This window comes from Cygnus atratus, chromosome 16, assembly GCF_013377495.2.
Source record: "Cygnus atratus isolate AKBS03 ecotype Queensland, Australia chromosome 16, CAtr_DNAZoo_HiC_assembly, whole genome shotgun sequence".
NCBI classification, from domain to species: domain Eukaryota; kingdom Metazoa; phylum Chordata; class Aves; order Anseriformes; family Anatidae; genus Cygnus; species Cygnus atratus.
In genome coordinates this window covers 14,767,690-14,782,360 of record NC_066377.1, presented here as the reverse complement: position 1 = coordinate 14,782,360, position 14,671 = coordinate 14,767,690, and the positions used below count along the sequence as shown (strand labels likewise).

Genomic DNA, 14,671 nt, shown 5'->3' with positions numbered 1-14,671 from the left:
CAGGGTTTCTGCATGCACTACAGAGGCACATTACCAGATCTTGCCGAGTCTGCCTCAGGTCCTGACGCAGGTCTTCTATGGCTGCTGCCACTCCGTCCACTGTGAGCTCTACAGGGACTTCCCTGGCCTGAGAAACAGTTAGGCCCCAGACACGATCCTGTTCTGGAGAAAAAAGCCACTGTGTTTCAAGCTTTAATTTGGGGGTCCCACAAACAAGGCCTCTTTTTACATAGGAGAAGGTGGCAGCACCTCTGTTGTTGCCTTAGAGTTCACATTACAGCAAGACATGTCATAGGCTAACATTATTTTGCTGCCCACTAATGTAAGTGCTGCTCCATGGAAGAACGCACATACACTTCCATGACTATGGGCCTCTATTTCATTCTGGTGCTGGTTATTTCTCCACATACAAACAGGAACTTGTCTCTGTGCAGAGACCTCAGGCCTTCAAGACTTCCCAAGGCTTGAGTCAGTCTGAAGTGAAAGGATGAACCTATTAGGACTGCAAAGAAACACCCCTCCCTTTATCTGCTCTCCTATGTGCACTCCACAGTCTCCTCAACCTTCCCACACTTGCCTGAACTCCAAGTGACTAGGCCTCTGCTTGTATCAGTGCTGTCACACAGCATGTGGTGGAGAACCAATTGCAGTTTGTCCAATTGTGATTGGGCTTCACAATGGGCGCTGTTAGCCTGCTGGCACTCTGTAGCCAATGCCTTTGCTCTGTTCTCTGTGCTACAAAGCCTCAGATGAAGTTCAGCCATCTCAGCCTCCAGCACATGCAAAGAGTCTCTCAAGCACAGTTCGCCGGCTCGGGACTTCTCCAGATCCTGTAATAGCTGCTTCTCCCGAGCTGCCAGGCCAGCCTCCTTCTCCAGCACCACTTCCTGCAGTGACTGTACCTACGACACAGATGCACAGAGCCTCAGGGACAGTGATGCTACTGAGGCAGCAGAGCAGGAAGTAGGGGAAAAAATAAGGAATTACTTTAAGCAACAACCTCATTGGAAACAAAAGGCAAAAAAAAACAAGGATTCAGATTAAGTAAAACAGACAATAAGCTAGAAAATTATTCCAGTGTCTGGAGGTTAAGGGGCCAAAAGGAAGCTTCCCCATCCAGAAAGCAATAGCCCAACCATGATGCTTTCCAACCTCAGAACAGAAGCAGCACGTGTTTGAGTAGGTGGCTGGCAGGGTGAGGTGGCAGATCAAGCACCCCTGCATGGAGGTCAGGCTGCCAGAGATGCCTGGGAGTAGAAGCAAATAGAAGTCTGTCAGCATCCCTTATTGTGCATCCCCAAAATACCAGATGAACTGGCTGAGATGGAAGTGCCTTCCACAGACTGCAATAACTACTTCTGTCTCACCAGATAGAAACCAGCAATCTCTATATAGAGATAGAAACACCACCTAGGGACATTCCAACATAGATACTGAGAAATTCCAAAGGAGTCTTCTGCTCTTCCTCATAGATTTAATGGCTTGAACCATGAGAGAACAGGGTACAACACATGGAGAACATAGCAGATCCAGCCTTCACTTCAATGTGCAAAGTCTGCACAGAACACAGGAGCATGTGTTGTTGGAAGAGAAAAAAGGCTGGGCCTACAAGCTGAAAGTGGTATTCAATTTCCCTGGAGAAGAGAATGCTTTTGGATAGGGCACCTGGTTGTTGAGCTCTTGTATTTCTCTTTTGTGGTCTGAATGGAGCTGCTGGGCCTGTTGAATATCAGAAAGTAGTTTAGACACCTCGTTCTGCTGGGCAAGGTTGTTTTCTTCCAGGGTCTTGAGGCTCAGTTCCTTCTGTTCCAGAGACAGAGACAGCCTGAAAGAAAGAGAGGGTATGTAACTCATTACTACATTGTATAACATTTAAAAACCTCTAAGGACTTCCACCACCAAGGGGAAAATTACTGTCTCTGCTGAGGTTTATCTAAATAACTAGGCTGCTTGTTCAGTTCTAAGTCAGGCTGGCAATCACACCCGAGCATGTGTCCACTATGCTCATTTCCACAGAGGAAATCTGAATTATTGGCTAAGTTTCATATATTGTTTTGAAATGTGAATAAGAATATAGACAACGTAATATGGGTGCACAAATATTGAAACACTTAAACCAGAGATGTTAAAAGCCATAGTGATACCCACAGATACAATCCCATGTTCTACCATTCTGCAGTACAGGTGGTACCAAGGGGCAGTTTTACCCACCACTGGTTCTTCTCAACTTCAAGAATGCCACAGAAGAACATAAAAGGCTAAGAGCTCCAGGGAAGAGGAAAACATGCAAATTGTGAATGGGTTTATGGATAATGCATCTTTATAAATGTCTAGTATCCACAATATACCTTTTTATCTTTCTTATCTTCTTGTTTGTCTGTATGCACACCTCTATGCTGGGTGGCTCCATGCAGTGGAGCTCATGTTAATGGTCACAGATATACAACAAAGGGCTGGAGACCAAGAAACGGGCAATCAGAGAACTGTCTTACCACAGATTGCCTTCTGTCTCACCTCTGTGAAAGCTACAGCCTAAGAAACATATCCCTCATGCTAGCCATAATGTGCGCCCACACAGAGTATTTCTGAGATGTACAGACTGGGAGAAGAACTCATTGAGAGCAGCCCTGCAGAAAAGGACTTGGGGGTTCTGGTGGACAAAAAGCTTGACATGAGCCAGCAGTGTACACTTGTAGCCCAAAAGGCCAACTGCATCCTGGGCTGCATCAACAGAGGAGTGGGCAGCAGGTCGAGGGAGGTGATTGTGCCCCTCTAATCCGCCCTTGTGAGGCCCCACTTTGGAGTACTGCATCCAGCCCAAGAGACCCCAGCACAAGAAGGATGTTGATCTGTTAGAATTGGGTCCAGAGGAGGCCATGAAAATGATCAAGGGGCAGGAGCCCGTCTCCTATGAAGAAAGGCTGACAGAGCTGGGGCTGTTCAGCCTAAAGAAGAGAAGGCTCCACGGTGACCTCATTGTGGCTTTTCAGTACTTAAAGAGGACATAATAAAGATGGAGAGCAACTCTTTGTTTAATCAAATAATGACAGGACAAGGGGGAACGGTTTTAAACTATAAGAGGGGAGATTTAGATTAGAGGTTAGGAGGAAATTCTTCACTCAGAGGATGGTAAGGTACTGGAACAGGTTGCCCAGAGAGGTTGTGGATGCCCCATCCCTGCAGGTGTTCAAGAACATGTTAGATGAGGCTCTGGGCAACTTGATATAGTGGGTGGCAAGCCATTCTATGATTCTATGTACTAAGAAGTTACATCAAAAAGGATCCAAATGCAGTTAGCAATTCACTGGGCAGCATTCAAATATAAATTACTGAAACAAACATCTTTCAGTGGTAAAAAGGTAAATAGCAAAAGGAACAAATCCTACTAAACCATAAGAAAGGCAAGTTTGATATCTAGTATCTTTCATATTGCTTCTTCTAGGGATAAATAGGGATTGGGGATAAGATGCCGGAAGGGTGATCCTTCTAGACAATCCAGAAACCACTTCTGGTAGGATCTTCAGGTATATCCTTACAACAGTAACGTCCCAGAAAAACCTAGCATAGGAAGAGACTGGCCATAGGTGTCTTCATTTCCCCAGTCTTTCTAGCTGAGCCATTAGTTACTAAAAGCTGATTTCACATACAGGTAACGATGCAACAAGCAAGACATGAAAGAATCAACGGTTTGAAAGACTGGAACACCAAGGGTAATATTTCTTAATGCAAGACTCAAGTGGGGAGGGTCCTCAGGTCCTTCCACCAAGAAGACACTCAGATCATTGCTCCAGCAAACAACTTGGTGGAAGCTAAGATTAGTACTGTGGTGCAAATAGTGATACCATATAGCTTGCAAAGCCAAAATAAAGTATTGAAATGAAGACATTACAGAAGAAGAAGAAAAAAAATTGACTTATGAGACTCAAACAGAGGTTTTATTAATAAAGAGAAAATTTGTTTCCCAAGCTTGTACATGCTGGCAGGAACAGCAACTGAAAGCAAGGTGATATTTGGGGAGTTTCATAAGACTTGCCAGCACCCATATTAAGTTCAGCTAGGGAAATGAAGGCAGATACCAGAAGTGGTAACGGAGGTTTGGAGGAAATACTCAGATCCATATATAAGATGTAGGATCCCTCATAGCAGAAAAAAATGAGTACTCTGCCTTTTACTTATCTTCTTCAGTGAAGAGTTCTGTTGAAGATTAGCGGGACTTCACCAGATGAAGTAGCCTCCTTTCTCTTCTTTGTTGCACTCCTTGGACAATAACATCGGTAACTGTTAAGGCTAGAAGGGACCCTGCTTGAGCATCTCCAGATGCCTGTTAGGATATTTTGAAGAATGGGGTAACACATGGCAATGAAAAACGTGCTCATTTCTTGGGAGCCTCCAAGTTCCATGATGGCTTCTTCCAACCGGAAGTATAAGGATGGAAGACTAGTGCAGATCTTAAATATTTGTTTAAAGTGTAGTGAACCCAAGGTGGAGCTGGTGGATCTATTTAGCCCATTATACTGCAGCTTGTCCTGCCTCCTTTGTTGTGTTTTAGGCTTAAACCCCCAAAAGTTTAATTTACAGTATTTATATGCTGACATAATAAAAGAACACCTCCTTTTAAGGAAAAGACTAGTTCAAAAGCCACTGGCTTCAGAAAAAAAAGTGTAACTGGAAGAAAAAAAGAGCCATTTTCATATGCAAAAGTCTAAAAGAGGGAATTCATTAAATAGAACAGAGTCTTGCAGGCTTTCAATTACCTGGCTCTTTCACTCTCTAGGACCTTCAGTGAAGCCTCAAATTCTGCATTGTGACGCTCCACTTCTTCCCATCGACTCCTTTCCCCCTCCAAGGACTGCAGACACACTTGCAGCTTTTTGTTCTGATGTTCTACCTCTTCCCACTGGCTCCTCTCTTCAGCCAAAATCCTCTGGAGGTGCACAACCTCCAGTACCTTCTGCCTTGACAATTCCTGTGCCTCATTCAGATCCTGCTGAGCTTTGTGGCCAATTGCTTGCTGGGACTCTTGGGAAGCTGCTAGCTGAGATGTCAACTCTTCCACCTGAAGTAACACATAACAGCACTCAAAGACTACAGCTTGTCACTGTCAGCCATATCACGTACTATGAAGAAAGGGGAAGAACAGATTTAAATTTCATCATATCACGAAGTACCAAATTCACAATGGACACAACTGACTTGTATAAAAATCTAGAGGGGCATCATGTTTGTCTGATAAAAACCTTAAAAACCAAGGCTACCAGTAACAGACCAGAAAAAATCCATTCTGATGATTACTGGCAAACAGGCAAAAGGAGTAGCCCATCTGTTCGGGGCAGCAGCTGAGATTCAGGTGACTGGTAAGTCTCCTTTAGACCAGCTGAGATGGAGACCACAGTATGATGGCAGTCAGAGGAATTACTCCAACGGCCTGTTCTGCAACAGAAAAGCAAGAAGTGGAGACACGACCTGTATGATGACTAAAATAACTTTTGCTGTTTAAGTCACCTGTTTTTGTAGGTCATCCCTCTGTTGAAGAAGAATATTCAGTTCCTCTTTGATGGTTTTGATTTCTTCCTTATGCATATTCTCCACTGCCTTGATCTTACATCGAGTTTCTCGCAGCTCTGCTTGCAGCTTTTCTGTTATGCTCTGTAAATACAAATGGAAATCAAGTTACTGGGACCTGCCATCAGCTCCATGTTTTTCCTCTTTCTGTCTCGTTCACATTCATTCAGCCACTTTCTCCTTTTCTTCCCACCACTCCTTCCATTGCAACCCTTCCTTCCTTTTGCTGGCTTCTGGAGCTTACCATGCTCTGTGCTTTCAGTGTCTACAGTAGTTCTTGCCTCTTCAGTCCCAGGACTTGTGTTTCATTTCTTCTTACTGTCCTTCACTGCTTACCTGGCTCTATTACCAACTGCTTGTATTTTCTACCTGCCCTACTAGTGAGACTTACCTGCCCATACACTTGCTGCTCTTTCACCTCTTGCCTGAGTTGCTCAAGCTGTTGGCAGGCTTCTGTTAGCTCTCCCTGAGTTTGGAGTAGTGTCTCTAATAAAGCTTTCTTCTCACTCTCTTTTTCTAGCAGGACCTGTACAGAAAGAGAAAGGAAAAGACAGGTTTAATCTTCACAGAAAAAAATGCACATGGACTTCAAAGACTTGGAAGGCTGATAGGTTCACATGTTCTCAAAGCAACATGCTGCTGGTTTCCTAGGTCACTAGATGGCACAGATTCCTAAGTGAGTTTGGCAGTATAAACATCTGCGGTCCATCTGTGACTGAGCCTTCAGTAAACTCTTAACCGTCTAATAGGAATGTGTGTGACCTTTTCCTAGTGCTGGTGAGGGGTGAGGGTATTCTTCGTCTTCTGTTGTGTGTCCTGTTCGCCTTTTAATACAGACTCTTGCATCCACTTTGCAGTAGAGAACACGCAAGTCTGCCAGAAGGCCGAAGCTAGCAGCTCCTTCAGAAAACTCATGTATTCTAAGTGGGGCTTGGTGAAAATTACTTCAGTTTTAAGGATACGCTGCCACCTCTTACAGCTGATTCTGTCATTCCAGTACCTGCAGACACAACTATGGGTACAGCCATGCCTTGTCAATCTGCATAAGAAGGAATTTGGGTAGAACACAAGGAAGACTCTCAGCACACAATAGGATTGCTTAGGCACAGGAGTCTGGTCACAAAACAGTTACCCAGAAAGTGACTTCAAACACAGCCTGAAGGCCACCTCTGTTACACTACTTAGAAACATTTCATTCCCACTGCCAAACAGTCCTGCATGCCTTTCACTTCACCAAATTCAAAGTAGAAAACACCTCAAATACTTCAGGAAAAAAGAGACACTCGAGGCATGCTCTCACAGTCCAATATCCAGCTAACTCCCATAACTCCATCTTTTCTGTACACGTTGCTTCCTTCAGCTCACCACTGTGAGATATGATTATGGTGTTTATGCTATCTTCAGGTCTGCAATGGACTTCCTGTCTTTCTTAAACTTACACTCTGGTAGTCTCTTGCATTATAGACACTGTGCTTCATGGCACAAAAGTCTTATGGTTGCTAAGGCAACTCCTGTTTACAGAAGGGCATCCAACAGACATCTCTACCCAGATGTGCAATGTCAAGAGAAAAATTACCAATAAGGAGACCAGAAGAGTAAAAACATAAATTCTGCTTTCACACTCTTTACCTCTTGCTTAGCATTTTCAACTCTAGTTCGTTCCTCTTCTTGTTGAGCTTGCATGGTAGCAACTTTCTGCTTCATATCAAACAGCTTCTTCTCATGCTCACCTTCTGTCTCTGCTTTCTCCTTTTCCCAGTGCTCCAGCATCTCCTGCAGCTCTAAATGGTGCCCTTCCCGCTCATTTGCCTAATGAGTGAAGGAAAAGATTTCAAGATGAAGTCTCAGGTAACCTCATGAGAAACATGTGAATCTTCATCCCTCCCACAAGCCTCTACCTGAACAGCAAACAGCAGTCGCCTTGTGGCCTATCAAGGAACTTAAAAGGCGGGTCAGCAGGTGGAATAAAAGGAGATAACACCTTCCCCTCTCTGATGGCTGCCTGTTTCCTAACACCTTTGTTCTTAGCATTTCTCTCTGTTCTCATCTCCATTTTCAGAACTCCATTTTATTCAATAAAAAGATGCAGACTGACTGCAGGGTGAGAAAAAGGCCAGTATCCTGACGCTCTACTGACAAGGCAGACCATGGACTGAAGTACCAGGAACAAGGAGCTTGTCCCATATGCTTTAAACCCAAGGGTAATACCTCTGTCAACCATGAAAGGACAGAAAGAAAGGAACATAGGAACATAGTTTCTGCGATTGCATTTGGCAGGAACATTAGTAGTCTACTTCATGATAGGAGTCTGGTCAAGATCCTACCCCTTTGTTGTGAGGCTTTGGGTTGAGTTCACCCAACCTTCTGCTGAATTTGTCTTAGGGCCACACTGAATCAGTGACTGCATTTACTGTCCTGACATAGTCATGTGGGCCTTCACATACAAGACTTCAAGTATGAGCCACTGGCTCTGCTGTCTGACCTAGCAGCGTGTGGCCTATGACAAATGATTACTGCCATTTCTCAGGGTCAGGCTATAATTATGCTAAAGCCATCCCACAAAGATTGCTTGAAACCATATTGTTTCCTACCAGGTCTTGTAGGAGTTTGTTTATTTCCACTTCGTGATCAGTTTGATGAAGTTTGAGAGCATTGTTATACTGCTGTTCTGTCTGCAGGAGCTGTTGTGCCATGTTTTCCCGTTCCTGCTTCATTAAAGATCTCTCTGCTTCCAGCTCACTTTGAAGACACTTCACTTCCCCTGCAAACATGGCAAATGGCAAGAAATTCAGCACCTACAGAAACAATGGTTCTGATTTTGCTAGCCTTAAGCTATTTTAATTTCAGTGCAAAAGGGCTATGGCTGCGTCTCCTTCATTCCTCAGCACTGCACTGCAACCAGGTGAGAGTATCACCAGAGACAAAATACATGAGGCTCTCACCTTGCACCACTTCCTTAGCCTGGATGACTGTATGCAGTTGGATTTCAAGCTGACTCCTGCTGATCTCCAGCTGAGATATACGCTGCTGAGCCTCAAACAGGCTGGATTCCAGGGTCTCCTTCACTGACCTACATGTTGTAAATATAGAAAGAATGAGCTTCTTACTCCTAACATGCTCAGGGAGCTATTCCAGTAAGAAGTGGTTCATAATCCCCACACCTGAGTATGGAAAATGGGTTGTGTGGAAATTTATGAACATAAAACGTATTTCTGCCATTTCAAATAGCAAGGCAGGCCTCTCCAAGGGAATGCCCAGGTTTTACTTATGACCTAGCATAACACAGGAAGTAAAGTCTAATTTGATCTCAATAGCCAAACCTTAAATTGCTGTCATCTGATCTATGACACACAGGTAGCTGTGCCCCCAGAGTCTGTACCAGCAAGCAAAAATCCATCCGTCAGGGCTCACAGCCCTATCTCATCAGGGCTTCTGAATGACACACAGGATTTTGGAACCTGGAGCTGAAGTTACTTCCCTGCTCTAATACTGAGTCCTGTGTGCCAGTGTCTTACAATACACAGCATTGCTTCATTAGTACAGGGACACATTAGGATAACATCATTAAAGGTACAGCAATAAAACCCACAATAGCAACATTTCACTGCTTTATTGTACAATGGAGGACATATCTTCAAGCAAGAGGAACAAACACGTGTATCTGACTATGCCAATCTCTGGCAGTCCAAAGTAAATGTGCTACACTTTAAGGATAAATAGAAACCAGCCTTTGAAACAGAACAGAAAAGGTAGAGTCCAAAACTGTGACAGCAAAAGGCTCGAGACCATCATCTGGCAAGAGCAGTTGATGATTCTTCTTGGTAATGCTTTTATCTATTAACAAAGGCTCTTTATAACTAATTTCTCTCTTCTTTTTACTGATGCTGTCACTGAAAAATAAAAAGAGCTGAATGCTTAATAAAGACTCTGTAAGTACCTACTGCCAATCTCTGTTTTCATGACAACATATGGAACAGATATAATCAAGCAGTAAGTATCCTCCACTTCACCTACGCTGATAAAACCTGGAAAATCACATCAGCGTTACAGCCATTAGAAGAAAGCGAAGAGCTGTTTATAGACAGTTCAAGTTCAAAATTTATCATATTCCACCTTGCAGCTCTGGCTACACTCTCCTCTGGAAGTTTAGCCAGCAATAAAAGTTACGAACAAGCAGTACAGCCAAATTGACAAAATATTATTCAGCTGGATCAAATAAGAGAAGCTGGAGCTCAGAAAAAGCAGCAGCTCTCAAGAAACAGACTGAGCTGAAACAGTATTTATCAGCCTTGCCAACAACATACTCTGGAGTGGTCAAGTGTAAGTCATGATGCATGACAGACAATCTCCAAAATAACATTTATACAGCTTTGCAAGTTCAGGAGTCTTCTAAAAGCTACCTAGAACAGAGGACAAACTTTGTTTCTGAAAAGCAGAACTTGTCACGTTTGATCTTAGTAGCCTGATACAGTACAAGGACAATATCTTGTTCCTTCTCTGCATAACATCTCCGTGATATCCATCCCTAGAGGCCACGTGCTAAGGTGTACAGGACCCACACATCAGTGATAAGCAATTCCCAAAGACTGGCAAGGATTCAAAAGAAGCTTCCCCACTGCAGGCAGAACCAAACCCAGGTCCTGTACCACAGTTAATATGAGTTAGCTTAGAAGCAGAAAGTCCTCAAGATCTTCAGGAGAAGCCTCTAGCTTCACCCTATATGACAGTGTCCTACTCAGAATGCCTGTATATAGTACCCTTGAATCCTGAAGATCTCTGTTCAAATGTACAGAACAAGAAAACAAAAACAAAGAGAAGCCTCAGTCTCCATTAAATATCTAGATGCAAGCAGAGAGCATGGCACTGTTATTTCTCAATGCAGAGCGAAGGTACCTGATACTGAGGATTCAGATTGGCTTGCTTTAGACTTCACAGCCACGTGCAAGGTAGCACAAACATGAGCCCAAGGCTTTGTTAGATTTAGCTCTCAGAAAAATAACATTCAAACCATGATATACGGGTTGTTTTTTTTTCCCCTCAAGATTCTTCAATTTTCTGTCTATGGAAGGTCAGGCTGTCTGAAAAGCATACAGTTTGCAATAAATCCTTGTGTAATGATTACCACCTTTATAATTACAGACATTAAATAATGTCCTGTCTAGGGCCTCCTCCCTGCCTTTACCTGGCCTCTGCCAGCTGCTCTGAAAGGCCTTGTCTGTCCCGTTCCACAGCTGCCAGTCGCACTTCAAGGGCAGCCTTCTCATGCACCAGGAATTCCTTCTCTTTGGACACCTTGGCCAGTGCATCCTCTTGGCGAGAGGACTCTTGGCGCAACTGCTCCAAACCACTGCTAGCTGACTCTTGCTGGAGGTAAACCTGAAAGCAGGATAAAATACAGTTCTAGTCATTTCTCTGAAGATCTGCTCACAGCCAACCAGTGTCACTGCTGAATCAGTTAGAGCTCCTGTACTGCGGGATGAAAGCCTAAGAGCATCTGCTGTATACAGCACTAATACTTCGGGCTGCCGAAAGGCACTGGGACTTGGAAGTGTTGTGTAGGGCCATACTGGGTTGGCTGGGACCAGACAACTACTTGAGGACAAATGTACATACCCCAGACTATGTGTTTTCATGCAAAAATTCTGCATTTTCCAGAACTGCTACCTTGAAAACTAAAACTCTCTCAGAATCTGTATCAGTGCTGGAAATTTTCAGGTACGTTTGAGCAAAAGCAACTTTCCTCACTGAAGAGAGTTAAAATAAATATGGTTTCTCCTTCAAAAAAAAAAAGAATAAATGTAAAGCTGTTGGATGCAGTGAGGTGATGTTTGATAGGGAAACAGTCCTTCTGATGAGCATTGTCATTTAGTGATTTATGAAAGTCTGGCTGACATGGCCAAAAAAATGGTAGACTCTATACAGTAATTCATGTCAGTAATAATGTTTAATCATCTTACACAAATAAGTTGTCTAATATACCTTGCTGATAATCAATCTTGAAGATTAACCATGATTTTTAAGCTTTTATCTTCAACATAACACCTCTGCTTTGTACTTGACAAACAACTTACCCTATAGCCAAAGACTAAAACAGAACAGACCATGAGAAACAAGCTATTTTCCTCTCAGTTATCGCCAAATACCCAAGATTGTACATTACAAAACTGTCATTTAAATTATGAAAAACTCTCCTCCAGTGATATGATTCTCACAAGCTTTTTCTCTAATATATTGAAATCAGTTAGTCCAGAGAAAAGAATCTTGTCTGTTTACCTATTTCTTAAATTCTTCCTGAAAGCCTAAAGAGGCTCTAACAATTCAAACCTACAATTTATGTCTTGTCTTAAAATATAGTTTGAACAATAACAGCAAGATGTCATTCCCCTTTGTAGCAGTACAAGGCAGTAGATATTGACTTGCAGCTCTGTACTGCTTCCTAGGATTGAACATGAGAATGGAGTTCTGAAAGTTGTGGTCTTCACAACAAAAAGCATAAATGGAAACATACAGCCTGTTTTTTACCTCAGAAAAAGATGAAAAGCTACAATGTTTGCTTCTTTTGCCACAGATAACAGTAGTAGCCTCATTCAGGTGCACAGGCAACAAAAGTAATTTCTATGAAGTTTATCAAAAGCAAAAAACCAGGCCAAAACAGTTTAAAATATGCTGTAGAAGCAAAGGACAGATCAGTCCCTCAGAACTACAATCTCTGCAAGCCACCAAACCATTTCTAAAAGGAAGTAAACAGAGCTTTCTGACCTCCAGTACTACCAAGCATCTTGTTGACAAAAGCACTGAAATATCAAACAGACACAGCTTCCCTGAGCCAAGCAGCCAAATGCCTACCCAGGAGAACCAGGTTTTTTGTCTTACCTGGTTGAGTTTTTCCTGGGTTTCTTCCTTCTCCTCTGTCAGTATTCTCAGTTGCACCTGCAGCCCCTCCTGTTGCTCCTCTGCTTTCTTCAGCAGCTGCTCCAGGTGGGATTTCTCTGCGCAAAGCTCTTCATTTGTTCTTTTATAAGAGCTCATCTTCTCCTGTACAGAGATCTTTGCTCTCTCCATCTCATCCACTTTACCTGACAGAACTTCGGTCTCTTGTTCCAGCTACAGTCATGGAAGCAGAGAGGAAACAAAATACAGTAAGATTTACTCTGCATAAAATCTGGACAGAAAAATAACACTTGTCGATATTCAGACAGTCATCCTGTCTGAAGGCAAAGTCTGAAAAGAAACAGCAGCTGGAGACAATCACCTGGCGGAATTCTTGGAAACTCTGCTCACCTGCAACACAAGCTTGTTCAGTTGCACTTTATCCAATGCAAGAGCTTCATTAATACTGCTCATCTTTGCTGTGGCAACATGTAGATCAGCTATTTCAGAACTCTGCTTATTCTGAGCTCCTGTCAACTCTGCTACTGACTGCTCTGCCTGAAGAGACAAATGAACAACATGAAAACAAAGACAGGAATATCCCTGACTTTACGCAGCAACTCCAGATCCCCTTTGCATCTCTGACAAACCTGATGTACTCCCAGTTAAACCTTTCCAATAGGTACGTGGGGACTAAATCCACCACAGAATCTGTCTAGATCACAGCATTGTCCAAGAAGGATAACACCATTTTTCCCTGACTTCTACTGCCAGAAACAGCACCCGTGGTGGTCCTGCTATCAGAACCCCCTCTCCCACAAGTGCTACCTAGGAAAAAGTGGCCATACCTTTTCCAGTGCCATTGTAAGCTCATGTTTCTCTTGCTTCAGCAGATCCCTCTGAAGGTGTGATTCCTCCAGCATCTCTCTTGTGACTACCAACTCACTCTGTAATAATGAATGTTTTGCTTCAAGTGCAGCTAAGTCCTTCAGACTTGAGAACAGGAAAGGTAAACATATTTTTAGTGACAAAAATATTATCATTTCCAAAACAAAGACTACATACTACACCCCAGATACAGCAGTTTGAAGGATTTCCACCAACTTTCTATTTACACTTGAAGAATGCTGGGATTTTCTGACTAGAGCTGCGCCACTCTTTGTCATTGATGTAGGTGAAATGTTCATCAGTAAGAAAGTAAAAAAAGTTTTCAAAAATCATAGTACATTTCCAAAAAGTTTGGGAACTCTTATCCTAACAGCTTCCTGCCTGTTAGTTACCTCTCTCCTTTTTGATACAATGGATAGAAGACAGCAAAGTTCTTTGGATAAGATACTTTTTTTGGGTTTACATAATATTTCCCCAAACTGTTCTTACCTTCAGCAATGAAAGAGCTTGCAATCTATTTGGGGAGGGGATGTATATGCACCAATGATCATAGGATTATAGAGTGATCCAGGCTGGAAGGGACCCCGGGAGGTTTCCAGCCCAATCTTCAGCTCAAAGCAGGATCAGCTATGGGATCAGTCCAGGTTGCTCAAGGCTCTATCCAGCTGGATTTTTCAAATTCCCAGGGGTGGAACCTTCACAACATTTCTGAGCAACCTGTTCTACCGTGTGACTGTCATGTTTTGTTTTTTTTTTAAATTTATTTGTTTTTTCATTTAAATTCAGTCTGAATATCTGTTTCAGTTTATGCCTGTCATCAACTACTTTGGTCAGGTTTGGAAAGATTTTTTTAATGGGTCAGAAAGAAAGGACAAGGAGGCAGCTATGCTGTATGTCAGTAGGTACCCAGACCTGCCCATGTACTCCCTCAATTTTCTACACTACAGATGATAAGCACAAGAAATTCATTCCTTTGTTGTGGGCAAAGAGATCTCCTAAACTCTAGCAAATGCTCAGCCCTGCCCAGAGAAAGCTTTAACACTCACAGGAGGTCCTGGTCATGACATACTCTCTCCATTGCTTGTTGCTGCTCCAGCTTTTCCCCTTGGGCTGAATCTTCCTTCAGCCGCAGTTCAGTGTTACTTCGACGCAGACGCGAGGCTTCTTGCTCACTTTCATGTAGCTGTTGCTGTAGTTCTCTCCTGGTTTTCTCTAGGTTTGCACAATCACTGCACAGACAAGTTAAAAGAATGAGGAGACCTGCACAACCCTTGATCCCATTTTCACGATTCTAGGATGGAGTTGTGAGGAGCAAGATAAGGAGGGACTTGCTCTTCCCCTCACAAGATAA

General features: G+C 43.1%; 1 protein-coding gene across 1 annotated transcript in view; it reads right to left on the bottom strand.

Moving 5' to 3' along the window:
- CEP250 (centrosomal protein 250) overlaps window positions 1-14,671 on the bottom strand; it is a 34,661-nt gene that overhangs the window by 10,772 nt on the left and 9,218 nt on the right. Inside the window, exons 11-24 of the mRNA XM_035548278.2 lie at window positions 14,367-14,549; window positions 13,281-13,425; window positions 12,844-12,990; window positions 12,436-12,666; window positions 10,745-10,938; window positions 8,505-8,632; window positions 8,154-8,323; window positions 7,192-7,371; window positions 5,954-6,088; window positions 5,503-5,646; window positions 4,755-5,056; window positions 1,666-1,825; window positions 578-902; window positions 35-162 (exon numbers count right to left, since the gene is read on the bottom strand). Coding sequence (XP_035404171.1) covers window positions 35-162; window positions 578-902; window positions 1,666-1,825; window positions 4,755-5,056; window positions 5,503-5,646; window positions 5,954-6,088; window positions 7,192-7,371; window positions 8,154-8,323; window positions 8,505-8,632; window positions 10,745-10,938; window positions 12,436-12,666; window positions 12,844-12,990; window positions 13,281-13,425; window positions 14,367-14,549 — 2,572 coding nt within the window. The remainder of the gene's footprint in view (window positions 1-34; window positions 163-577; window positions 903-1,665; window positions 1,826-4,754; window positions 5,057-5,502; window positions 5,647-5,953; window positions 6,089-7,191; window positions 7,372-8,153; window positions 8,324-8,504; window positions 8,633-10,744; window positions 10,939-12,435; window positions 12,667-12,843; window positions 12,991-13,280; window positions 13,426-14,366; window positions 14,550-14,671) is intronic.